The sequence below is a fragment of the Asterias rubens genome, chromosome 5, assembly GCF_902459465.1.
Source record: "Asterias rubens chromosome 5, eAstRub1.3, whole genome shotgun sequence".
In the NCBI taxonomy this organism is placed as follows: domain Eukaryota; kingdom Metazoa; phylum Echinodermata; class Asteroidea; order Forcipulatida; family Asteriidae; genus Asterias; species Asterias rubens.
The window spans coordinates 22,099,384-22,127,259 of record NC_047066.1 but is presented as its reverse complement, the minus strand read 5'-3'; the positions used below and the strand labels follow the sequence as shown (position 1 = coordinate 22,127,259).

At 38.5% G+C, this 27,876-nt stretch overlaps 3 protein-coding genes across 3 annotated transcripts in view; 1 reads left to right on the top strand and 2 right to left on the bottom strand.

The window, feature by feature from the left end:
* Window positions 1-1,347: 1,347 nt before the first annotated feature.
* On the bottom strand, window positions 1,348-10,728 carry LOC117290301 (pescadillo homolog). The gene is made up of 14 exons (XM_033771614.1): window positions 10,569-10,728; window positions 9,489-9,568; window positions 8,801-8,954; window positions 8,310-8,419; window positions 7,285-7,456; window positions 6,838-6,927; window positions 6,078-6,194; window positions 5,406-5,594; window positions 4,663-4,796; window positions 4,371-4,496; window positions 3,604-3,788; window positions 3,064-3,230; window positions 2,374-2,553; window positions 1,348-1,834 (listed from the first exon to the last, which is right to left on the bottom strand). Exons 1-14 carry the CDS (start codon window positions 10,587-10,589, stop codon window positions 1,751-1,753), a joined length of 1,809 nt encoding a protein of 602 aa, XP_033627505.1. The 5' UTR covers window positions 10,590-10,728; the 3' UTR covers window positions 1,348-1,750.
* A 137-nt stretch (window positions 10,729-10,865) lies between these two features.
* Window positions 10,866-19,113, top strand: LOC117290300 (dentin sialophosphoprotein-like). Its single transcript, XM_033771613.1, has 5 exons — window positions 10,866-10,921; window positions 12,681-12,867; window positions 13,506-13,607; window positions 14,508-18,023; window positions 18,846-19,113. Exons 2-5 carry the CDS (start codon window positions 12,688-12,690, stop codon window positions 18,981-18,983), a joined length of 3,936 nt encoding a protein of 1,311 aa, XP_033627504.1. The 5' UTR covers window positions 10,866-10,921; window positions 12,681-12,687; the 3' UTR covers window positions 18,984-19,113.
* Window positions 19,114-24,866: 5,753 nt separating this feature from the next.
* Window positions 24,867-27,876, bottom strand: part of LOC117290620 (gamma-secretase-activating protein-like) — a 33,517-nt gene continuing 30,507 nt past the window's right edge. Inside the window, exons 20-22 of the mRNA XM_033772085.1 lie at window positions 27,381-27,449; window positions 26,872-26,949; window positions 24,867-25,120 (exon numbers count right to left, since the gene is read on the bottom strand). Coding sequence (XP_033627976.1) covers window positions 24,990-25,120; window positions 26,872-26,949; window positions 27,381-27,449 — 278 coding nt within the window. The 3' untranslated portion in view covers window positions 24,867-24,989. The remainder of the gene's footprint in view (window positions 25,121-26,871; window positions 26,950-27,380; window positions 27,450-27,876) is intronic.

Below are 27,876 nucleotides of genomic sequence, written 5' to 3'. Positions count from 1 at the left end.
ACAGGATAGCTGGGACAGGCCAAATTACCTCTTTGTGACAGGAACTTCGTTATAAAATTATAACAGAACAGCAAAACAAATACACACAAAGCGGAAAACAGCATTCAGGACTTCAGAATGTACTCTTTAATAGACCGTGTCAAGACCCACTTTGTTGCTTTGAAAGTGGCCATGATGTAGGGCAGGCCGTATGCGCTGCTTTACGCATACATCAATGAAGCACATAGCGTTCCTGGTTGGATTTCTATGGCTCACACACGCACAACAACATGCACACACTCACAGACGTCATGTTGTGGGACAGATATTTCAATGGTAACATTGTATTCGATACTATCTTTTGCTTGGAACTAGTTGCCAATAAATGGTCGCGTAGGACATTATACTAAAGAAAAACAACGATCTTCTATGGTTCTCATGTTGGCATAATGCCAATTTTTATTACAGGTCATGATGAGTTAATATAAATGAATGAATTGGTGCAAAGTTAGCATTGCAAATTTACAAAGGAAAATAAAACAAAATATAGAAATCATAAATTGAAAATAGGAGAGAACAAAATTGGTAAAATTAAAATGTGCTAAAATGCTGGGTCAATTTTGATGGCACTGCTTACTGCAAAATTCAGGGCCCAATTTCATAGAGCTGCTAAGCACGAAAATTTGCTTAGCATGAAATTTCTTTCTTAATAAAAACAGGACTACTAACCAAATTTCCATTTGTTGCTTATTGCTTGTTACTGGTGTTCAGCTGTTGTTTGCTTATCCTGAAAATCCAACTGTTGGTAATCCTGTTTTTTATCAAGGCAAAAATTTCATGCTAAGCAAATTTCTGTGCTTAGCAGCTCTATGAAATTGGGCCCTGTGCTTAAAGCGCCCTGTAAAGTGTGTGGCTCTGCTTACCGTAAGCAAAGTTTCATGGCTCTGCTTACCATAAGCAGAAAGAATTAGTATTACAGAAGCTTATATGTGTACATCAAGTATATTTCACGGGTAAGCATAATATGTTGCTTGTGCCTGTGGCTCAAGGTATTCTTCGCTTACTTCTAGCACAAAAGTTCAGTACTTGCTCTGTAAAGGTAGAACGGTGATTGCAAGTGCAGGATTCAGAGGTAAGCAGGGCCATGAAATGTTGCCCGTTGCAATTAATGATGTGCACGTGAAAGTTTGTGTTAACTGAAATATTTTCTTCTCATCTACTTGATGAGCAAATGAACCCAGCTTCAAATTCGGGCAAATATTATTATGATTTGGCATGAAAGATCGACAAATTAATGTTGATTCTAACTATTTAATTTATTGTATTTATTTAAGACATTATATTCTTTAAACTTCACTGCCAAATGAATAAACAATTGTTTAAAAAATATCATAATTACGATAAAGAACACCTTAATCCAGGCCTGCAATAAAACAAAAATGGGGCTTGGAAGGTCAAGACCTCTGCTGCCCTGGTCTTTGCCTTGGTGCCCCTGTTGCAGGAGATTCTGTGTGTCCCCCCTCCCCATGGCAAACGGGGTAAAATTTCTTCTGATAGCGCCCTCTTTTGAATCCTCCTCCCCCAGCCCATGTTAATTTCCCATATTGGGGATAGATTTTCCGGAGGAAACAGATTTCCCCCTTTTAAAGGTTTCTGATTACCTTCCTTTGACCCCCACAAGAGGGCGCTATAGTTTGATGACATCACATGCAATTGTTCGATACAAAGTGATACCTTGTCCAAATAGATTTGCTCCTTGCGCAGAGTTCATTTATTTCGCACTAGTCTTCTGCTTCTTCTTCTGGGTTTTCTGCTCACTGTCATACTGCTCTCGTCTGCTGGTCAATTTACGCACCTATACATGGACAAATCAAAATCACAAATAATTTCTCATTTAAAGCCAACTCTTAATTAGGTGAGGTTTGAGGCAGCACCATGTGAGTGTTGGTTCTGAAAAGAACAAAACCCAATGTTATGGCTCTGCTTACCGTAAGCAAAGAATCGGCGCTTGCAGAAGCAGGGAATTCTATGCTTGCGTCAAATGTATTTCATAGGTTAGCAGAAAATTTGGCGCGTGCGCATGGGTAATCATTGTAACAAGGCATTCAAGGTAATCATTGTAACAAGGTTTATACAGCTAGCGCAGAAATTCAGCGCTTGCACATAAGCAAAGAATGTTGATCGTAAGCGCAGAATTCGGCGGCAAGCAGAGCCATAAAAACTGGGCCCTTATGGTTGACAACTCAACATTTCCAAACAGTGTGCTCTGATCGTCTCAAGGAGAATACTAAAGACGATCTCTAATTTATTAATTTTTAGTGTCTGTCTTCTCCAAACCATTTGACTAAAAATTGACCGGAATGATACAGTAGTATTAAGTATGATCCCACTGACCTGTTTCTGTTTGGTTTTGCGTTTCTTCATGAGTTTCTGATAGAGTCTCTTGCGTTTCTTGGTCATCATCATTTCTTGGAGAGAGCGTTCCATCCTGGCTTCCTTCTCGGCTTCGTAGACTACATCTACTGGCTTCACCTCACCGGCCTCGACAGATAGCTTAGACGTATCCTTGATTTCCTGCAAAACAAATTCAAGTTAATCAATCAAAACCATCTAATAAATGTTAAATTTGCATCTGGGATAACAAATATTATTTTATTTTACCCTTACATCGACGAGTGTAAGTATTATACTTAAAGAGTTCTGTGAAAACAAATCACAGGCATATTACTCGGTTGGGATTCGAACCGACGACTATAGCCAATCTACAGCAGATGTCTTACCACTAGACCACTGAGATATCCAAGTAGCTAGAGGCAGTTTGAATCTTATACTTAAAGGAACATTACAGAATTGTAGAAGTATGGGATCGATCAGCCATCTGGGTCACGAGAGAATTGTGAAAAACCAATTACAAATTTTGCATTGCATTGATGCCAAAATAAAAATGAATAAAACGCTCACTGAGCGATAAACTCCAAACGCAAAGTTATATTAATTATTTCTCATCAAATATGACATTTCAGACAGAAATATTTCAAGGGATGTTTTATAATTTTTTATAATTTGGGAATATAAAATGGTTACCTGTTGTTTGCTTCTTCTCTCCATGTCTTGTTTTCTCTGTAGTTGACTCAGATGTCTTTCTTCTACTTCAGTCAGATGTGATTCTTCTTCATCTTCGCTGATGTTTCCTCCTTCCTCTTCGTCTTCTTCAGCATCTTCCTCATTTTCTTTCCCCTCATCAGGCTTTCCTGTAATTGTATAAGAATCATATAAGACTTAAGGCCATGCAAGGTATTGGGACCTTTTAAGCGTCTGGTTCCCCCGCATCCCCTTATTCAACAAGCAATAAAAACACTACGGAGCCAGACTGTGCACAAAATAGTGTAGAAGGTATGCTGTACGAGGAGAGTCTGGACTATGTAATGCTTTTGTGTGTAAACTTCTGCGGAGCATCCAACACAGATTTTTTTCTTTCATGCAGCGTTTTTTTTTCACGCAGAGTTTTTTTTCTCGTAATGGTGGATTTCCATTTCATGAAATGCGGAAAAACGCAAATCTGCGGAAGAGTTGCATGCCCATAAATGATAACTTGAAATACATGATTATGCTTTGACTACTGACCTGCGTTGATGCCATGTTGTCGGTTCAACAGAGTCTTCTTCTCTGGTGGCATGTAGTCACCCTCCTTCTCCTGGACGAAGGGTGAGAGATGAGGAGGTAGGACAACCCCTGGAAAGTACTCCTCCACTGGGAGTAGGAGGCGGGCGTTAATGCTGTCAAACACCCACTGGGGCTGGATGTAGTACCTAGGAAGGTAAAGAGAAGGGTACACATTAGATGAAATGGTAAACCAACATCATGTAGACACCATCTTTAATTCAATTCATTATATGACGTTAAGTCCATACTCTTTTTGGAAAATAATTCAATATGAGAATATCAGTACATAGAATGGTAACAAAAACGCTAGCAGGTATACAAAATGATTATAGTGCCATAGCAAATAATAAATAAGGAATAAATTGAAAGGAGCGAGAGCATGAGGCTGTTAGAGTAAGCCGAGGCTTGTACAAAACAGACTATATATAGACAAACAAACAAACAGTCAATCATGAAACAAGGACAAGACAGACAAAACAAACAATGAATTTACAAAATACTGATGAATATATAGAATAGAAAAGTATAGAATAGTTTGGTTGATTGCTTTTTACACTCGTAGCCAACGGCCAAATTACAGTAAAAATTACAATTTATACAAAATAGTTTACATACAAAAATAGTTAATAACAAAGTCTTCTTTTACATTCATTCAAAACAGTTGTCAAACTGAGGCTTGGAGGAAAAACCAAATGGGGGGGGGGGGAGGGTCTTTGTTGGTACGTTACCTTGAGAGGTACTCCTTCTTCTGTTGAGGTCTATCCACAATCTGATGTGTAATACTCTCATCATTGACGTCATACGTTGCTCCAATGAACACCGTCTTATCCCAAGATACCTGGGCCCCAAAGCACCTACATGAAAGAATGAAAATTAACAAATCATTTCTCAGGTCTGGCATGAGTTTGAAGTTATTTTGATAATACTTATAATACGTCATACACATTGATGTTAGAGTAAAACCAAATAATAATCTTTATCCCTGATGCAAAAATAATGATCTATTAAATCTGTCTTTACCTGAGGACAAATGTAAGGGTCTCCCTTGGTACTTCTCTTGCGAGGTAGAACTTGCATCCTTCAAAAAGATTCTTGAATTTCTTTTCTTTGTCTCGTTCTTCCTTGGCTTCCTGTACTGCTTCTGTGTCAAGCGTCTGTCAAAAACAACCCAGAGTAAAGATACATGAGACTTAAAGAAACCAAACGATTCTTTTGGTGCTCGATATGTTGCATGGTGTAACAATCCTATGGTGGCTTCATAGGGGGGGGGGTACTTTTGTAGCAGAGGAAAAGAGTGGGAACATTTAACGGGCACCCAACACATAACCTCTTTACCTAATTTTTCTTTTTTTAATCCTTTCAAATCATGGTATTCTGTGTGTAAAAACACCAATAAGAAGGTCGCCATTACTGTGTACATGCGAGTGAGGTACATGGTACATCCGATACAGTCCATCCCACACAGAGAAAACAGTCTGTCCCACACAGGGAAACATGCGTTGCGTTGGTAGATCATGAAAGGACTTTCGACCTTTGAATCTTTGAAGGTGGACAGCATCATTTTTTTAAAAGGGAACCATGTTCTATTTTTAGACTGTTGTCATCTGGAAATCACGCTCTATCTCGGCTGTTTGCTGCATTTAAATTGCATGTTTAGAACTCAAAATACACCGGGCGTAGCGTGCTTAAGGGTTAACATCCACCTTCGAGAAACAAAATGGCGGACATAAGTATATGACATCAATGATTCATAACCAACTTACCCCATCAGCCATAAGCTCCTCATCCTGAACATTCTCCTCTTCATCCTCATCTCCGGTTGGCTCCTTGCTGACCTTTGCAAGGTCAAGGGTCATGGCTGCGACCCTTTCTTGTTCTTCTTCTTTATCCATACAGAAACTTGTGCTGGTGTCTGATTCGTCGGTTGTGCGGGATTTCTCAATAAGGGAGATCTATGGACATAACCAAGAGGTTTGATTTTTATATAAGTTTTGGAAGACAGCTTTATCTTTAAGAACCAGCATTTGGAACAGATATACGAGATGAAAACATTTGGCAGAATATTTGGGGTTGTAAAAAAAAAGGGAGACCGCCAAACATAAGGCTAGATAGCTAGCTCAGTTGGTAGAGCGCCGGCACATGAATCTGGAGGTTGTTGGTTCGAAATCGGCTATAATAAATTTGTCTTTGTTCAACTCCAAATTATTTATAATTTACACTGTCAGTTTCCCTTCCCCCTAGTCAATATCTGAAACAAAAAGGCGATCTCTTCGCTGCCGCTTCCCAGGTTGTAGCGTAAAATTGGGTGTGATCCCTGGCTACACAGCAGTTACCAATTTTAAGGCTTCTGACTGGCACCTCCGAACAAAGCTATTGACAAATACGGAGACCGCAAACATAGTGCCAGAAAGCTTGAAAGTATGTACTCTTCTTACCTTGGGTGGATAGTGTAGATTGAGTGTACTGTACAATCTGTAGTTGATGAAGCCAAGCAGTGTGCTGTAAAACTCCACAAAGGTTGACATGATTCTTAAGTCAATATCTCTCGGCCGCTGCAGAAAATAAAAACAACACACATTTAAATTGCAAGTACTTTTAAAGTCACCTAAGTTAAGGAAGACAGGTATGCTGGTTTGTAGCTAGACCAATTTTAGTGGTGTGCAATAAATCTCATTTTATTTTTTTAGGAAGTCCACCAAAGGCGAGTGGATTGACAAAATTATCAATGTTTAATGATGGGGCCATTAATGCTGAAGTGCATGCTGCAGACATGATGCCAGGTTTCAAAACTGTTCATGTTATTAGGCCATGCAATAAGTTGAATGGCCTTTTGACTGTGTTCATTCTCTGTGACATTTGATACCTAGCATTAGCTGTGTCTCAGATCAATGCACAGTGGACAATATTTTGAATTAATCTAGAGGAAATCTGTGCTGGATGGCACAGTGTATTTTGCTCAGAGTGCTGGCCAAAAATTGTGAGTCCTGAGCAGGCCGACCCAGCACCGCCAACCATGGCTACAGCACTCTAGGCTGAAGTCAAGGAAGAGGGGGTATGGGTGCAGTTGACTCAAGTCACCTATGGTAAGGACGAGGGGTATGGGTGCAGTTGACTCAAGTCACCTATGGTAAGGAATATGTCAGCACAATACATGGAATAAAACAACAGCCACCAGGGCCTGGTATATGCACTTACTGTGGATGTGAAGACGTAGGGTACGATCCACGTTATTGTTTGTCCTTGGACTTCCACTTGGTAGTAGATACCTTTTATGGATAGAAACACCTGGGGAAAAAAGAGAAATTTCAAGAATTTCATTGATATTATGAAAAATCCTTTATGAGTGCATAAACAAACTACCAGCATTGCCTATGAGGGTTGAGTCACACTGCAGCGATATAAGAAAAAGATAACGAACACGACGCAAAGGACCCATTATATTGGTTGAATGAGCATGTGCATATTATTGGTGGAGCAATTCAACCAATGCGTTCTCTTTGCGTCGTGATCGTTACCGTTTAACACTGCTAAAGAAAGCACAATAAATTTTGAATAAGTAACTAGCTTTATATAACTTATTCGCGTACATTTCTTACCAATGAATAAGTAACTAGCTTTATATTACTTATTCGTATAACTTACCTTTTTGAGAGCTCTTGAAGCTATAACAAACTGCATAAACTCCATTGTTAGCCTGCTGCATATTGGTATGAGTCTACTCTCTACTTTAGCATTCTTCTTCATAGCGCTGAATGTAGCACACATCGTTAACGGGTCATCAATGTCCCGCAGTGCATCCACAAATGTTGGGTATCTGAATAAAACATAACATTCCATTTACATTTACTAGATTATTTGTTTTTTTATCCAAATTTGTTTATTGTTTAAGCACTGATTACTCAGTGCTTTCCAAAGTCCTGTTTGGGTATTTTTATTTTTTGGGGAATGGGGGGGGGGGGGGGTTATGAGGACTATCACAAGGCCAGTGGCAACTTCAAGGTGAGGGCTACATTTAACTTAGCAAATGACCCCAATCAACCGTAACCAGGGGCATGTTGCCAACCTACTCCTTTGGCTGAAACAGGGTTACCCCCTTCACAGTTTGTAAGGATGTAGGCTTGGGTATCATCCACTAGGAGCCACCTACTCCTGGGGCTGAAACAGGGTTACCCTCTTCATAGTCTGTAAGGATGTAGGCATGGGTATCATCCACTAGGAGCCACCTACTCCTTGGGCTGAAACAGGGTTACCCCCTTCACAGTTTGTAAGGATGTAGGCTTGGGTATCATCCACTAGGAGCCACCTACTCCTGAGGCTGAAACAGGGTTACCCCCTTCACAGTTTGTAAGGATGTAGGCATGGGTATCATCCACTAGGAGCATGGCTCGCACAATGCACTCCGCTCCAACTTTTAATGAAGCAATTATAGTTAAGTGCCTTGCCCAAGGGCACGAGTGCCATGACTGGGATTCAAACCCATACTCTGCTGCTGACATTATCAGAGCTTGAGTATAGTGGAGTGGTCTGTTTGGCCAGGACACGCCACACAACCCCCAACCTTTGCCATACTAGAGCAGATGTCTCAAAACTAGACCACCAAACTTGTCTGGTTACTAGCTACAAAACTAAATTTAGGTATAAGATTTGTTGACAATGTTGAGACCCACCTTTCTTTGACGATGTAGTCTAATGTATAGCCGGGTTTGTTTTCGCTGAGGCGTTCCAGACGGGTCCAATCTTTCTTGTGTCTTGCAGATTTCACCTTCCTAGCAAAGATCTAAATGAAACAAATGCATCGCTTGTCAAAATTGGTTCGGAGAAAAACTCGAAGTTGGAACATGTTGCTTACTTGCTTAAGTCGAGTGATGTCCTCGAATCACGATGGTTTCCCCAAGCCTTTCTGTCCCCCATTGCTGACTTGAAATCTGCTGATTCAAGTCTTGTGTCTATTTTGAGAATGTCAGTGTACGTTAGTGCCGGTCTACCAGGTTTCCTCCTCCCATGCTTAGGGGTCCACAGAACAATATTGGACACTAGTTCGTCTTTGCTCCTGTAGCAGTGGCCAGCAAAACGCACCCTATCTGTCTGATCTTTGCTGAGAGTTGGAGCATTATTTACATTAAAGAACATTAATCACAACTGCTCAATCTGTACTAACCTTATGTGCTCGGAATTTGTTGATGATTGGGTCATGTGCCAGGAATAGGATGTCTTTACTCCTGTAGAAGGTTCTGATGGCTCTCTTGCCTTTGTTAGCCTGGGCTGGGTTATTGGGTTGTACTGGGTACACCCCCTTCAGAATACACAGGCGCCTAAAGGATAAAATGGGATCTGGTATTAGGGGTGCTATTCTCAAAGTTATATTAGTGTATAAAAATTACATGTCAATTTTGAACAAAAATCAACAAGCATTAACATTACTAGCTGCAGCTTGTGCACACTCCGTACATGTGCAGCAAGGGTGACGTTTGGTGACACTACATGCCTGCTACTTCACAGAGGCAACGAAGGTTTGCCTCTGTGCCGCCTGGGGATTGCCTTGGTGCCCTTAAAATGCTCCAGTAGAAATATAAAAGTTCCTCATAGGGTGCCCTTTACAAAGGAGAAAATGCATTGGTGCCCCTGCCCTTTCAAAAACGAAGCAGACAGGCCTGCACTACATGTACATGTAGGTGGCAGCAGACTTTGGTCATGTTGGTAAGTGTGCTGCCACCTAGCATTCCGAAGTCGCCCATGTACCTGACGTCCTACCATGCTAAATCTTGGTTGTACAATTCTAGAAACCTGAGTCCTCAATGTATAAAATTTTAGGTAAAAACTATAAATTAGCTTGATTTTGTCGTTACCTGAAATCAACCAATGACAGTTGAAGCTTCTTGACAGCCGAGGCTCTGGTGATGAAGTTTGTGGCCGCACCACTTTGGTACTGAGGAGAAAACAAGAAAACATAAAAAAAATTGTAAAAAAGTGCACGGTGGAACTGCCAGTTATTGCACTACCAAATCTGAGTTCTTGGCCATAGATCATGAGCAATTTTTTCTTCAACTATCAAGCGGGTCGAAGAAGTTTAAACCAGCTAAATGTTTTTATTTACCTCTTTTTTTTGCCCTGAGGGTGTTTTGGACGTCTTAATAATTAATAAATAGCCTAATAATTATTATTATTTTGTTTTCATTCAACTTCCTTTCAACAACTTTCCCCGCTGTGTAATGAGACTGGCCATTTTGGAATGATCCCAACCTTAGCAATTATCAAACCATGACGCCACTACTGACCAACCCGAGGACTGAGCTGTGGGCCGAGCAGATAGTTAATATTTAATAAACTTAATGTTTGAGTGTTGCTGTTGGAAGAGTCGGAACATTAATCGCAATGTTGTTAACCTTTATGTCATGTATGTATGATGTTTAGTATTATAATTGGAAAAGTTTCCGTATGGCGCCACCACTTTTTCATTCGAAATAAAATATATAGTATCTAATTTACCTGATTGATATATCCCTTTTTGTAAAAATGAGTGAAAAAGTGGTGGCGCCATACGGAAAGTTATCCTTATAATTATTACACACGTTAAAATTAAAATGACTTACAACATCAAGGCTTCAATAGGAGGGGGGGGGGTCGGGAGGATTGGGGGGGGGTACGTTTATTCAGAAGTTTTGTGAGAAACTGTAAAATATTGGCGTGATTTTTCAGAAGAATACTTTTTCTTTTGTAACAACATTAACATGGTCGACTAATAACATTGCTGGACAATAACACAACAATCAATCCTGATCCAAACCCCACACAAACCTCGCTCTCTCGTGTGCGTGACGTGCATGTGATTTTGTGCACCCATTTTGTGTGCGGCAAGGAAACCGCATGTCCGTTAACTGGACAACATAAAAAAGCAACATTTTGAGCGTATTGACACTACCGCTTACCTTCTTCTTCTCTCGCCCCATGTCTTAATAATGTATGATTGGATAAATCGTATCAGAAATCGCCAACCATAAGTTGGAAATGAAAGAAAAACGACGATTTAAAGGGAGAGATTTGTGATCTCGTTTTCTTGCGTTTCTTTACACGTGCGACTTATCTTGAAGGGCGCCACCAAGTGTCTCGTGAACAATAATTCATATAGTCGGGTACCATTAGTCAGGTAAAACGTAGGTAGAGATAGTGCAATTGACGTTTGGGTATGCTGCAATGTTAAATGACCATTGTAATTAGTGAAAGTAAACAAAGTCTGGGCGGAACTCCATGTGCTTGTTCAGAAAATACCCCAAAACCACCGGTAAGTATGAAAATATTCTTTGAATATCATTGTGATTATTCATTAAGGGATCGTTTTATACATTCAAGCATTTTGTTACTTCGCATTTATTCCTTGTTTGGAAGATTCAGATGAAAATTACCAACCCTTTTTTGCCAATTTTTGTTGTTTTGTTTGTTGTGTCCTCTCTTTGGGTAGGTGTTACTTATTGAGTGTTATGTCACTTGATTGTGTTTACTTACTGTTCTTTCTCGTCGAAAGAAAGGACAACAAAACAACATTACAACCTACAGTATTAATATTATAACTTTACCTTTATATCACCTAATTATTTAAAGGAACATTACATAATTGGTTTTGCTAACAAAACAGTTGGAGTTGCTGGCAGTGTAAGCATTTTATATAATCCACCATATATACATTAACTGACAAACCTGTAGAAGGTTGAGATCGATTGGCCATCTGGGTCGCGAGAAAATAGTGAAAAACCGATTACACATTTTGCATTGCATCGATGCCAAAACAAAAAATAATGAATAAACCGCTCACTGAGCAATAAACGCAAAACGCAAAATTAGATTATTTATTTCTCATCAAATATTACATTTCAGACAGAAATGTTTCAAGGGATGTTTTCTACTATCATCATCATTAGACCGTGTAAGTTTTATGTAGATCTGTGATCTTCACAATTTTTGTTTCCTACAAACTCTGTAACGTTCCTTTAAATAATTATGTTCTTACCTTTCCACAAAGCACTGGATGTGTTTTTGGAAAGATTCCCATCCTATTCCTACCACCACCTCTTTACTTTTACCCAAAGAAATATCTCATTTGAGTAAATTAATTAGAATTATGAAAGAGTTGTGGCACAGGATACAGAATTCTGTCCTTGTTTTTGTGGGCAGTGATAGTGCAAGTTGACACCGAGACCAGGAAGTTTATACGAAAAATGAATCCATAATTTTCAAATGAATATCCATAGTTTTTGGCTGAATATGTTTAGTAATTGATGAATATATGCCGGCCTTTGTCCCTTACTTGCTCTATGACTTGCATTAAGGTTCTTTTCAAAAAAAGACATAACTCCTTATGCTGTCCTCTTATTTTTCAATATCCCATGACATAAAAAAAAAACCTTAATTATAATTGCTTCGACTTTTGTCCATTGTCGTTGCCTTCCTTTTAAATCAATTTGATTGAACAGTTTTCTACCTTACCTAGTCTAGTGCCGAATGTAGACCTATTCAACTATGAAATGGTTGGTCTCTAGTGGTTGGTCTTCTCTTTATGTGTTTTACTTTGAAGGCAGTGGACACTATTGGTAATTACTCAAAATAATTATTAGCGTAAAACCTTTCTTGGTGAGGAGTAATGGGGAGAGGTTGATGGTATAAAACATTGTGAGAAATGGCTCCCTCTGAAGTGCCATAGTTTTCGAGAAAGAAGTAATTTTCCACGAATTTGATTTCAAGACCTCAAGTTTAGAACTTGAGGTCTCGAAATCAACCATCTAAACGCACACAACTTCGTGTGACAAGGGTATTTTTTCTTTCATTATTATCTCGCAAGTTCGATGACCGATTGAGCTTAAATCTTCACAGGTTTGTTATTTTATGCATATGTTGAGATACACCAACTGTGAAGACTAGTCTTTGACAATTACCAATTGTGTCCACTGCCTTTAATGTAAAACAAGTTTGACCCTATAAATTGAAGATTTGGCCATCATGAGCTATCTCTCATTCACACGATTTGTTTTAAATAATTTCTTCTCTAGACCTAAAATGGCTGATGATGCAGAGGAGATTGATTTATCTCTAGACTCGTTATTGAATAAATACGGAGCCAGCAGGAGATCGGCTCAGCATGCAGCAGAGAGTGAGCCCTCAAGAGGTGATAATGAAGCGGTTGACAGAGTTGAGCAACCAAGTCAATTCTTACAAGAGATCAGAGAACGCGCTGAGGTGAGCTTAGAATAAAAATAATAACTGTAAAACAGTTTTTAAGTTTATCTGTTAAGAGTCATCTCTAAGGACTCCATCATCACTTATTTTTATATCACTTTTTTTAAACTTTGGTTATGTTTTTTTGGTATTTTAAAAACAAAAACAAAAATGAAATGAAATGGAATTTAACAAATCTGAAAATCTGAAAAGATGTGTTTTAAAGCCATTGGACACTTTCGGTAAACAGTATTGTCCAAGGCCCAGACTTCGTGTATCACAACTTTATAAAATTTAGGCTCAATCTGTCATCGGAGTCGGGAGAAAATAACAGGAAAAGCCCACCCTTGTTTCTGCATGTTTCGCCGTGTCATGACATGTGTTTAAAATAAATCCGTAATTCTCGATATTCTCAAAAAGTAAAGTATTTCATGGAATAACATTTTAAGAGGAGTCTTTCAGTTATTTGTAAATCTGTGAACTTAAAAAAAAAAATCTGTTCCGAAATGGTTCGGGGGGGGGGGGCAGAGGTAGAAAATACTCTACCCCCATAAGTGGCCAGGCAATCTATTCCCTAAAGACCAAACCCTTGTTATCCTTAAGAACATTCAATCAAAACATAACACTGTTACAATGATTTGTTGTCTTTGTCATTTTAGATTTTAAGTCGTAATGCAGCTAAAGCCCGCAAGGTTGCCCTTCAGAATGTGGTTAACGATGACAGTAAATTGCTTCGCTCAGCCTCAGCAAACTCTTCACTGGTAAGATTTCTAACGTTTCCACAAGTAAGGTCTCATCTTCAGCTTGCCTAATTTTTCTAAATTTGAGCAATAACCATCAGTACACCTATCACATAGGTCACATATGGCTCATAATTTTCCATCTGAAAAAGTTACTTTTACATACTGTACAGATTTTGTAAAATGAATAAAAGCAAAGATAACTGTTATAAACAGCTTACCAAACTAAATGGTCGTGCTGTAATGTACATTTGATAGTTAGTGGCCTGACACTTTGACCTTAGCCAAGTCTTTCTCAATGACAAAACTCACAAGTATATTTTTGTAACAGAAGCACTCAAGTGGAAAAGAAAGGACAAGGAAAAAGAATAAAGAAAACAATGAGGAAGGAAGCAAAAGGGGAAAAGGAAGTGGTTAAAAAAGCTGAGTGTATAAGAGGAAATAAGAACACACATGATTCTCAAATGCATCTCTGTGGAGACTTGTTCTTTCCATTGTCCTTGTGATTAAAATTTTCTCATAAACGTTGTACACAAAATTGTCTTCAGAATTTCCCTATGGAGTCCGTCTATTTTCCCTTTTTTATTTTGTCCTTGATCCCCAGAAGGTTCTGAATACAAGAGCACTAGACTCAAGCTCTAGTGTGTGAGTTCGAGTCCAGATCCCAGACTTGATGCGTCCTTCAGATGGGACATAAAGCCAATGGTGCTGTGTATTGTGTAATGCACATAAAAGAACCCAGTGCACTTATCAAAACGAGGAGTTCGCCCTAGTGTTCCTGTTTTGATTGGCTGCATGTTGCTACATGGTGCTATAAAGGAATTGGTTTCATATTTCAAAATGTAGCTCCACATTAATTGCAGGAACACATTGTAGCTAAATGCTGCATGTTTTAACCAAGTTCTACCCTTTTATTTACAGGATATGTTTGTAGATGTGATACGAAGTGCCAACATCGCTGGTGAGGACACAACATCATCTCTATCTGTTTCATCTGGCGATGAGGACTTGATCTCAAGCGATGATCTTCTACAGCCTATTCTTCCACTTGACGCAGCACCTTGGAGGTCTCAAAGTCCCAGGGACTCTGAAAAACCCTGGGACATTGAAGGGTCCCTGGATACTGGAGGTCCCTGGATGACTAGGGAACATGAAGGGTCGAAGGTTATTGAAAGCCCCTTGGACGTTGAAATTTCAGCTGAAGTTCCTTGGAAATGTGAAAGTGCCTGGAGAACTGGCAAGGATGTTGAACAGTCCAAGACAAATGAGAAAGCAAATAGATCCCAAGGCATGGAGGGTGCCTGGAACACTGAAAACAATGACTCACTCGGTGATTATGGTCTCAGCACAGAGCCCTGGGGTACTCCAACATCACATACCAATGATGACATCACTGAGAGTGAAGACAGTGATACAACCAGTGAGGAATCATCGGACAGTCAAGATGGTGTTGATGGTAGTCACGGCAACATCAGTACTAACGATAATAGCACCAGTCTAACATTGAACTGGGAACAAGACCAACTTGCATCGTATGAGAGAAGTGATAATGTGTCCAAACATAGAGATGACGATTCAAGATTAGTCTGGAGCCTCCAGACCAACTCCCATCTTACGAGTCAACCAGAAACTGCAGATGTTAAAAGTGAAGACCTATGGAGTAAAACAGCTTTGGTTGATGAAGAAGTAAAAGAGAATAGTGATGAAGTTGATATTGAGGAAGATGAACTTAAAGATGATGACAGTATCAAGGATGTCAGTAAGGGCAGAGCAGAAGATGGTACTAGTACCAGGGGATATGCGGTTACAGTTTCTTCTCTCGTTCCATCTCATACATGTGACAGCAATCTCGATGCCTCAAGTCCAAATCATAACAATGAAAGATTCAGTCGTCAGATTGATGATAAGATGAGCTTGGATGATGGTGTCAAAATAGGAAATGAGTTTGATGGCAGAAGTGTTAATTTAACTGGATCTGAAGTGGAGACCACCACAGAAATGCAAACAGTCCAACACGAGGATGATGGTCGAAATGATGACGATCAGCCTCTCTGTCTTATCGGGAAGAACGTCTGGAAGAATATTTTAGAGGATGAAGGACAGGGAGACGGTGAAGCGATGGACCAACAGCTCACAAGTGATATTATGGTAGCAACTTTGGTCGGAAATTCCCTTTTTTGTGGAAGTAATGATGCTGTAGAGGTACAAAGAGACAAGGATGACAATGTTGAAGTATTTAGTATGGACATCACAGCTGTAGCTGAGACAGATGACTCCATCAATCCAGTTGGTATTGGATCCCAGATAGGAGCAATAACTAGAGAAATGGACGGAGGTACAGAGCAGTTTCTTACAAATCTGGAACTCTCATTCGATACTGACCAATCAGATCATTCAAATCTAAAACTCTCATTCGATACTAACCAATCGGATCCTTCAAATTTGAAACTCTCATTCGATAACCAATCAGACCCATCAAATCGAAAACTCTCATTTGATACAAGCCAATTGGATGCAACATCTAACGTCACTGATAACTTGTCTTCTGGTGCAAAGGATCATAACGTGTGTGTGGAGAGTAATGTGAAGGATGACCTTAAGGAGGTAGCATCCTCTCTTCATGTGGAACATTCAACTTGCCTTGAGCTTCTCTTGCCCACAATGGACATCTCATTATCTGCTAAGGATGATAAGATTTCTGCGAGGAACAAAGATGAAATGGAGACAACAAATGCAGTTTCTCAATCTCGGCAACCTAAACACCCAAGCAGCTCTGACCATGGTTTATTACTTCCCACTGTAACAAACACCACATCAACTGTAATGGATGCAAATGATGACACCATCCAAGATGAGATAGATTTGAGTTCAAGATCTCACCCACTTTATTCTCAAATTCCAAATGCCTCAATGGAAGCAGACAAACCCTTGGATTCTTCATCTTCTGTTTTTAAGAACAATGACAGCAACGTCCTTGATGTAAGTCTTGAGGAAGATTTGAAGACGGGAGTTAAAGTGGACACGGCTACAAGCGGGTCTCATACTGAGCGTTTAAGAACATTAGATCAAGTTGATTCTGAATCCAATGTGGGGGATGGGTTAGAGGGAAGAGTTAACGAGACAAGGGATGCGAGTAAAAGTTCCTCATCGTCTTCCTGCATTCAGCATCAATCATTTCGAGATGAGCGGACGGAAAGTTTTGAAGTTCTGCCTCATGGAAACATTCCTTGTACTCAATCACTCTCTCTGGAATCCATGAACGACAAAAGCAATCCTATCGCGGAAAAGTCAGAAACAAAGTTTGGTTTGACTGCATCTAAAACTGTCAGTTACAACACTAATAACTCTAATATGGGAAACTTAGCTCATGAAAAACGTCAAGATGTACACAAAATGCTGCAGAAGAGTTGTGCACCTTTAAGTAGTGAAGAAGATGTGAGTAGGCCTAATCGCTCCAACTTGAGACAGTCGATAAAATCTGTTAATCTCAGAACTCCAAACTTGGAAAAAACACCAAATAAAGATTTGACACAAGATGATTTGCATAATCAAACTGAAGGAGTAGTTTTTACAAAAGATATGCACTCTTCAAGAGGAACCACACTTGATTCACCCAAAGAAATTCCTAAAAGTTCAGAAAAAGAAGCGATCTGTTCGCATAGAAATCCTCCGGATGAAGACGCTGTGAGGACCGTGAAAGGGGACTACAAAACAAAAGAACAGGAGTCCAAGAAAGTCTGCAAAGGTAGACATCCTGAAGGGCTGGAGAGGAGTCAGCAACCAGACTACAAAACAGAGAAACAGGACAGGAATGTTTGGGAAGGTAGCCATCTGGAGGGGATGGAAAAGAGTCAAAACCCAAACAACAAAACGAAGAAGCAGGAGGCCAAGAAGACCAAGGACGGTAGACATCATGAAGGGCTAGATAGGATTCAAACACTGAACTACAAAACAGAGAAACTGGCGGCCAAGAATGCCAGGGATGGTAGCCTTGGAAGGGGTGAGAAACTGGACTACAACACAGAGAAACAGGAGGCCAAGAAGGGCTCAGAGGGTCGACATCCTGAAGTGTTGGAAAGGACTCAGAACGTCCACCAGAGTAAATCTGTGGGTGTTCGTGCCAAGAGTGGGGTTAACCCTAGTCGAGGGGCTTCTTCAACAAACTCAGGACGTCAGGCTACACTGACGAAGCAGGACACTAAAGATCGGAAGAATTCTTCCGAGCAGAGTGGTGTCAATCCAGAAGGTGATGATGACGGAGTGAGAGCAGTAAGTGTACGCAATCTCATCGCAAGGTTTAACGGTGGGAAGGTCTTGGCTCCTGAGCCCCCAAGCTCTGAGACGAGGAGGGGTGGTCGGGGTGTCTCTGGTCTGGGCGGTAGAGCAACAGGAAGACTGACCAGCATGGAGGTTGCTCATGAGGATAGGCCTTTGATGGTAAGTCAACTATCTGAATGTTTTTCAGCAAAACCTTGACAAAGTTGTCTTGTTTTGTCTTTGTGGATTTATTTTCACTGGACTGAGGAGAGCACTGAATAAACATGTACAGTGATTGTTACACAGTGCAGTCAGGATAAAAACCAAAATAATGACTTGTCTAAAGAAACTTAACAAGTAACATAATTTAAAACAATTTTTTTTCTGTTGTTATTTTGTTCAAAACATTTCCTTTGTGGGGAGAAAAACTGGCATATGACATAGCAGAACCCTTGTCACCCACTCTTGTCCCCCAAAAAAGATCAAAAACAAAATGCACAGGAGAATGATTATGACTTTGCCCCTCCTTGCCCCCCCCCCCCCCAACCAAAAAACAAACAATTCAGGTTACACCACTGCACAGAAATGATGTCAAGTTTAAATACTTTTTTTGATAAAAATGTTATTGCAGTAAAAAAACATGTCAGAACAACTTACATGACTTGCATATCTGAAGTACTTTCAGTGCTTGATTTGTATTTCTAAACTGTGTCTTTAAAGACACTGGACACTATTGGTAATTGTCAAAGACCAGTCTCCTCGCTAGGACCTCAAAATCTAACTCTGAAGTCTCGAAATCAAATTTGTGGAAAATAACTTCTTTCTTGAAAACTATGTTACTTCAGAGGGAGCCACTTCTCACAATGTGTTATACTATCAATAGCTCTCCATTGCTCCTTTACCAAGTAATTGTTCATGCTAAAATTGTTTTTGAGTAATTGTCGATAGTATTCAGTGCCTTTAATTATTTACCACATGTACTTCTGTCATTTTTAACATCAGCGTAAAGAGAGTTCTGAGACAGCAATGGAGACTGTCAATCAAGTCATACCTTGGATGCAGGAGCTTGCCAACCGCAGGAAGAGAACAGGACATGGGTCAGTCTGGGAGAAGATGACTAAACAAATGTCTGAGAAATAAAGAGTAAGAGGAACTTCAAAAACTACACAAAATATAGAAGGCTTAGGGCTGTATAACTATGCAAGGCATTAAAGGCACTGGGGCCGATTTCCAGGGCAGTATAACTATGCAAGGCATTAAAGGCACTGGGGCCGATTTCACAAAAATCTTAGATTGATCGTAACTGCAAATCAAATGTAGTTGCCTAGTGAAGTGATGTCACAATACAAATTACTATGGTGATACTCAAAATTTGTCTTGCGATGAATTTTATTGCTTTGGGAAATCGGCCCCTGGACACGTTTGTCAAAGACCAGTATTCTCACTTGGTTGATTCTAAAACAATGTATGTATTGTGAACATTTTGGCTCAATTGGTCATCGAAGTTGCAAGAGAATAATGAAAGAAAAAGATGCATAATAAAAGGCTTCAGGCCTGATGTCTTTTATTATTATCTTACTCAGAGGGAGCCGTTTCTCAAAATGTTTTAAACTATCAACAGCTTTCCATTGATCGTTACCAAGTAAGTTTTTATGCTAACAATTATTTTGAGTTATAACCAATAGTGTCCAGTGAATGCCTTTAACCTTGACTCCCTAGCTGTTGTTAATTAGAGCCTTTCCAACTCTATCAAAGTGTTCAATGTGCTACAGAGATGTCAACTCTCCCTGATTCTGCACAAAATTCCCTGAAAATAGAACAATCTTTCCATGTTCTGAGCCCAATTTTATAGACCTGCTAAGCACAAAGAGTAGCTAAGCACAATTAAATTATGCAAAACTGATTATCATTCTGATTGTTGCACAAAATCTTTCTATTTGTAAGATGCAAATGTTGGCAGCTCTGAATATATAAGAACCAAGTTTTATATTTAAAAAAAATAATAACTATGTTGTCTCTAGACACATATGTGCACAGAAAAAGCTAAGTTTTTGTATGCAGATTTTATATTAGAAAAAAGAAAAAGAAAAAAGAAAATCAGCAGATTTTTGTTTTATAACAATAAGATTATTTAAATTTTGTAAACACGTATAAACATATAAGGCACATTTTCAAAAAATCTGCTGAAAAATAAAATGGTCCCAACTTAGTCAAAATAACAAGTTTAACCCCTTGCAGTTTTTTAAACAAAAAAAATCCTGGCTCAAAAAGCCCCATTTTTAAAAATTGGCAGAAAAATAAAATGGTCCCAAATCAGTCAAAATAACAAGGTAAACCCGTTGCAGTTTTTTTTTGCAAAAAATCCTGGCTCAAAAAGGCCCATTTTAAAAAATTGGCAGGAAAAAAAAATTGTCCCCAATCAGTAAAAAGAACAAGTTTAACCCCTTGCAGTTTTTTTAACAAAAAATCCTGGCTCAAAAAGGCCCATTTAAAAAAATTGGCAGAAAAATAAAATTGTCCCAAATCAGTCAAAAGAACAAGTTTAACCCCTTGCAGTTTTTTTAACAAAAAATCCTGGCTCAAAAAGGCCCATTATTAAAAATTGGCAAAATAAAAACAATGGTCCCAAGTCTGTGTAAAGAACAAGTGTAACCCCTTGCAGTTTTTTAACAAAAAATCCTGGCTCCAAAGATTGGTAAAGTGATAAGTTACAGGAATGATTATAATAGGAGCTTAACTGCACGTTACACGAGAAAATACTTAAATGTGAACGTCAGAAAATGTGTATTGTTAAAATTTAACGTTTCAGAAATATGTGAAGTTTTGTCGGGTACGTGCGTGCAGTCGTCATACGTGAGCATGCAATATGCCCAAAGTGGTTATGTTACCCAGAAACAAAACAATTTGATGATGTTCACATTCTTGGTTTGCTTGCGTAAAGTGCAGCTAAAGCTCGCTAATAATTATAGGCCTACCGAAGTCTTAAATAGCGCACAATCCCATATCTACTAGAAAGCTACTCAAGGCGCTTGTACATCTTATTAGAATTTGGTTTACTGTGTTGTTAAAATTGAGTGTTTGTTAGCGCTGGACTTATGTTCTCGATGGTGACTGTGGGTCGATCAGTTGATGGTTTGAATCCTGTCTTAGGTAATCCTGGTACTCGTGCATTGGGGCAAAAATATAACCATAAATTGCTTTCCTCCACCTGTTTATATGAATTGGGACATGTTATAGCTTAGATGTTGTTAAATAGCCTTCCTTTATTGTTTAGCAATTAAATACTACTTAACATGGTAGTAGAAACACCATGGGAAATTTTTGTAAGGGAGTGCAGTGTAGAAATTAATAATAAGAATAACTATGTTCTCAAATAGCGCATTTCACAATACGTCTCAATGCGCTTAATGAGCCACATGTCACGACCAGGATTCGAACCCACACTGCTATGACTTAACCACCAGGACTTCAATGATTTTAAACCACTGATTATGACACACCATGAATTGTGAATTTTAAGAGCAAATGACATTTAAATGTAAACCAATTCTGTCACTACTATTTTGTCTTACCTTTTAAGAGAGTGAAGAGCAACAAGATGGATCCTAAGAAAATATTTTGACTCAGATGTTTGTGAAATCCTCACCAGAAAGCCAGTAACTTCAGCATGGGTGTGTTCTCATGTTCAACATGTTCAGAAAGCAAGCATGCCACTAATGACACTGGGTGCCAGACATCTAAAGGTTGTTCACCTTGCTTTTGGGTATACCCTTGGGATAGGCTGGTACCCAAATTTAAAAAAAATGATAGGCCAAACGATTAAATTTTTAATTGGGGGAGGGAGTTGTAGTCAAGAGACAGATTAGCTGATATATCAGAATTGACCTGCAATATTTATTTATAAATTAATATATGTACATGTGATCATATAACTAAAGGAAGAACATTCCACTTTCACCTTTTGCTAAGCAATAATAACGGTAAACTTTATATTTCTGAAATTTGTGTTTGAAGTTTAAAATAATTTGTCATACTTTTGTAAATCATTGAATTAATTCGAAGAATGAAATAAAAAAATGTAATATTATTTAAGATAACCTTTCTTATGGTCTTGTATTTCATTAATAAAATCAAATAGTTTTTTTTGAAGATTTTCTGTTTGTTACAAAATAACCGGTTTGAAAGCTAAAATTTTAAACTGAATTGGCAATAGCACTACTTGCTTTAAAGCCTCTGGACACTTTCTGAACAGAAAAAAAATTAAAAGTTCACAGATTTACAAATAACTTACAGAGTTTACAGAAGGTAATGGTGAAAGACTTCCCTTGAAATTATTCCATGAAATGCTTTACTTTTTGAGAAAACATTAAAACAATTATCAATTCTCGATATCGAGAATAACGGATTTATTTTAAACACATGTCATGACACGGCAAAACGTGCAGAAACATGGGTGGGTTTTCCCGTTATTTTCTCTCGACTCCGATTACAGATTGAGCCTAAATTTTCACAGGTTTGTTATTTTATATATAAGTTGTGATACACGAAGTGTGGGCCTTGGACAATACTGTTTACCGAAAGTGTCCAATGGCTTTAAAAAGCAAATGGAGGAGATTTTATCTCGATGGGAATTAAGATACTACAAATTGTAAATGGTACCTCTTGGAGCAAGGGAAAAAATGGTAAACTACTAGCGAGTGGTTCTGAATACTAGGAGGAAGGGTTAAAATCAGGGCCCCATTTAATAAATCTGTTTAGCAGATAATTCGGCTTGAAAAATTTCTTTGCTAAGCAAAAATTGAGTGGAGCACAGCCACAACAAAGTTTTGGTTGGTAGCTGTTTCTGGTAAGCAATACTTTTCTGTGCTTAGCATTTTTTGTGCTTATTTGAATATAACGCCCTCCCCCCAAAAAAAATAATAAAAATAATAAACAATAAAAGAACGGCTCTATTCCGGAAATCCTGCCCTCCCCTTCTTGCCCCCCTCCCCAATAGGAGGTTGACAAAACATGCACAAATAAACTGCTTAATTAACACATAACAGAGCCCCTCAGGTTTACTTTTACTCGAGGAAGTGATTTAAAGTATTTAAAAGGCAGTGGGCACTATTGGTAATTACTCAAAATAATTATTTAGCATAAAACCTTACTTGGTAACGAGTAATGGCGAGAGGTTCTAAAACTTTGTGAAAAATGGCTCCCTCTGAAGTGACATAGTTTTAGAGAAAGAAGTAATTTTCCACATATTTGATTTCAAGGTTTTGATTCATTATTATCTCGCAACTTCGTCGACCAATTGAGCTCAAATTTTCACAGGTTTATTTTATGCATATGATGAGATACACCAGCTATGAGAAGACTGGTCTTTGACAATTACCAATAGTGTCCAGTGTCTTTAAGTAGGATTTGAAACTTGACATGGTGGATTTGGTTTAACTAAGAGACGTTTGCAGTGATGGCGCTATACCGCAAATGTCTCTTCGTTAAACATCTAACATATTCATCAAGCCATAAGCATGCCTAAAATTATCCCAATTCCTTATGATTATATGCAGCATCGACAACCAAAGTGGCACCCATGTTGCTAGTCAGTCACACCTCCACCCTTGTACAGTTGTAGGTCCACAAAAATGCACACAAATGGGCCAATGGGCAGCCTTCTTTTGACATCCAGCCGAGGGCGCTCTACTCAAACAACGTCATATGCGTAAGGTTTATTAACATCACAACCATAAACGAATCACTAGGAAATTTACTTTGTTCTTTCAAAATTAGATTTTATTATATTATTCCATTTCTAAATATACCAGTCTATTTGTATTATTCAATAGACAAACTTGTTATTTAATGATTTGTACAAATATCTTTGATAAGTTTTAATACTATTATTTCATATTGCAACATATTTTTTTATTATAAAATAAAGGCATGTACAAATAGAATACTGTGTATTTGTTTAAGCTGGAGCTTTAAGCTAGGCACAAAATGAACAATACGATAGAATAAAATGAGTAATGAATATAATATTAACAATATTGGAATCAAACACCAAGCACTTGTATCTTATTTGCGGTTCCTTCAAAAATAGCATCACAATGCCCAAAAGGAAAACAGACCTGTTTTCACAGGCTTATTTTTTGTTAAGTTGGATTTGAAACTTTACATGGTGGGAGTATAAAAAAGTAAGGTTTGTGGTAGCACCATGTTTAAATCTCTTCTGAGTAGTGGTAGTTGTTTAACAACCACCGGTTCTTGCCAGAACCAACACAACTCAAAAGAGATTTACAAATGGTGCTACAGCTAACCTCTGAGATTTGTGTAAGCTAGTCAAAAGACTTCCACCCCCAAAACATAAAATTATAGGCAAGAATATACTAACATAAATTTTATTGTTATTGACTTATACATGTAAACTTTTAAGTAATAAAGACTTGAGAATAGAAAAGAACCTTTTTACTTTGAGTCGTACATAAACTGCATAGTCTTTAAAACATTTGGCTCAGATAACAATTTTTTTTTTTAATAACAGTGGACACTATTGGTAGTTGTTAAAGACCAGCCGTAGATTTCACAAAGAGTTAGGACTCGTCTTATCTCGAGTTAGGACGAGTAACTCGTCCTAACTTAGGATCAATCTTAAGGTCTGCATGCTACAGTGCAGGGTTGGGACTCGTCCTAAGTCCTAAGATTAGTCTTAAGTTAGGAAGAGTTTTGTGAAATCGACGGCAGTCTTCTCAGTTGGTGTATCTCAACACATGCACAAAATAACAAACCTGTGAAAATTTGAGCTCATTTGGTTGTCGAAGTTGCGAGATAACTATGAAAGAAAAAAACACCCTTGTCACACGAAGATGTGTGCTTTCAGATGCTTGATTTCGAGACCTCAAGTTCTAAATCTGAGGTCTCAAAATCAAATTCGTGGAAAATTACTTCTTGCTCGAGAACTACATGTACATAACTTCAGAGGGAGCCGTTTCTCACAATGTTTTATACTATCAACCTCTCCCCATTACTCGTTACCAAGTAAGGTTTTATGCTAATAATTATTTTGAGTAATTACCAATAGTGTCCACTGCCTTTAAATAATTGACATAACTTATAATAGTTATATCTTTTTGAGAAGAAACTTCGATCAGGGACATGTTCCTAGAATGATACTGCACTAAGGTCTGGTCCATATTTGTCTACTGTATGTAGCAACGCAACCTTCTCTACAAATCTTGTGTCCACATGATGCTCAGAATCTCTGTTTCTTATGGTTGAGCCAACTTTAGGATCTGTTAAAAACAAAATAAAAAGTAAATAAAAGTGACTGGAGACCAAAATAGTAACAAAAAGTTCCCTGCCCTGTTGCACTTTTCAATTAAAAGCATATTTACAGTCAATACGTTATAAAGAGTGATTTATAATAATAATAATAATAATACCGAAGTCTTATATAGTGCACGTATCTACCAAACAAGGTACTCAAGGCGCTGAGTACACAAACTTTTAGAAAGATAGGTAATTGCAGTGATGAATTTTGATACCCAATTATTTAGCACCTAATAAGGGTTTACAAGGTGCTAAGGCGCATTCAGCAGCCACAACCAGAAACACCGGGGCGAACCCCTTCTCTTTTCGAAAATTGAACTGGGTTCTTTTACATGCGTTACACAACACATGGAACCAACTTTTTAACGTCCCATCCGAAGGACGAAGCAATGGTTAAGTGTATTGCTTAAGGACACAAGTGTCATGACTGGGGATTCGAACCCACACTCTGCTGAACAGAAACACCAGAGTTTGAATTTGGTGGTCTTAACCGCTCGGCCACGACACTTCCACATAAAGAGGTTCCGCTTACAAAGAGTACATTTTGAAGTCCTTAATCTCATTTCTGCTTTGTGTTTTTGTTTTGCTCTCCTCTTATAACACTATTACTGTTTAAAGGAACACGTTGCCTTGGATCAGTCGGGTTGGTCTTTGAAAAGCGTTTGTAATCGTTTGTTCTAAAATGCATATGGGTAGAAAAATGTTGTAAAAGTAGAATATAATGATCCACACAAACATGCCTCGAAATTGCACGGTTTTCCTTTTACCTCGTCGACTAGCACGGTCGGCCATTTATGAGAGTCAAATTTTTGACTCCCATAATTGGCAGACCGTGTTACTTCGCAATGCAAAAGGAAAACCACGCACTTTCGAGGCAAATTTGTGTAGATCATTATATTTTACTTTTAAAACCTCTTTCTAACCATATGCATTTTATAACAAACGGTTACAAACGCTTCTTATAGACCAACTCGTCCGATCCAAGGCAACATGTCCCTTTAATAGATGGGCATTTATAGGGGATAATGAATAAAAATTGTGGTTTTACCCCAAATACACCCATGTGTGTTAGTACTTTCCCAAGCTCTGTGAACAAATCACTGGCATTTCTTGTAACTGCCTTTAACTACAGGCAGTCTCGGTAGTCTAGTTGGTAAGACACTGCTCTAGAATTGCAAGGGTCGTGGGTTCGAATCCCACCCGAGTAATATCCCTGTGATTTTCACAGAGCTCGGTTAAGTACTGAGTGTACAAAGCTTACACACATCAGTGTATATATGGGTAAAATAATAATAATAATAATAACAACAAATTCTTATACAGCGCATTTGACAATAAACCGTATCAATGCGCTTTACATTAGTCCCCTGGTCATTGGGCCAATAAACATCCCTTTAATCTTTCTCAGCTCCCATTAGGGAGTATACAGCCCCGAGCTGCCGTGGCGCTCCGAAAGCTTTTTCATTCACAATATCAACCTCTACCCTCGCAGGTACCCATTTATACCCCTGGGTGAAGAGAAGCAATTATAGTAAAGTATCTTGCTCAAGGACACAAGTGTCACGACCGGGATTGGAACCCACACTCCGGTGACTGCACCAATAGGTAATACGGCCAGTCCCAGCGACCTTGTTATATAAAGAGATTTGACTGTATATTATGTTCATAAACAAATCTTAGCTACTAAATGTAACATTTGGTAACTGATACATACCTCGGTTTTCTAGAAGTCTCATCAGTGTTGATAGTGGGGGAAATGTAGATGCAACGCCTGGTTGTGGATCAAGGCTCCCTAATTTGTGGAAAAAAAAAAAAAAAAAACTTAATTAACACATTTAAAAGTCTTTAGACCATGTGACTTGTGACATCACATATTTGCAAAAGAGCTTTTCGGCCTAGACTGCAGGCACAATTTATACATTGCTTCAAGGCATAAAAACTTACTTTGTACACCAATAGAGCAATGAAGAGCTCTTGATAATATAAAACATTGTGAGAAACAACTCCTTCAAATATCACACCAAGTGACAATTACCAAACGTGTCCAGTGTCATAAATGAAAGAAAACATCAATATGGCACCAATGCTGGTTACTACTAGGACATGTGGTCTATACAAACTATGTTGTATCACACATTACAGAAAATACTTAATACAAATAGAGAAGAGGCAGCAGACAAATGCATCTCTTAATACGATTGTTGCAGTTACAAATGAAGTTACCTGAGTTATTGGAGATTTGCGAGCCACTTCGAAAGGGACGATTCCTGTAATCCGTTGTTTTGGATCCATCTTTGTATTCAAACAGAAATAATTAAAATTAATGTTACTTGTGTTAAAGTCAACATTCATTCTTCACCACTCGCACCATATTTTAATTGTATACAATTAATTGTATTGTATTGTTTTATATTATAACTGTTTTTAGGGGTTGAACAAAGAATTGACTAGAGTGGGATTCAAACCAACGACCTGGAGGTTAACGTGCCGGCGCTCTACCAACTGAGCTATCTTTCTGAAACTGAAAACAAGGTTGATATTATTATCAACCCTCTTTTAAGCAGCCAGTCTACGGGTTTGGAAGAAGACAGGAGTGTGGGTTGGGATTTAAATCCAATTTCATGGCTTTGCTTACTGCCAAATTCTCAGCTTATGATCATCATTCTCCGCTTACTTGCAAGCTCAGAACTTCTGCACTAGACTTATAAGCGTTGAATGC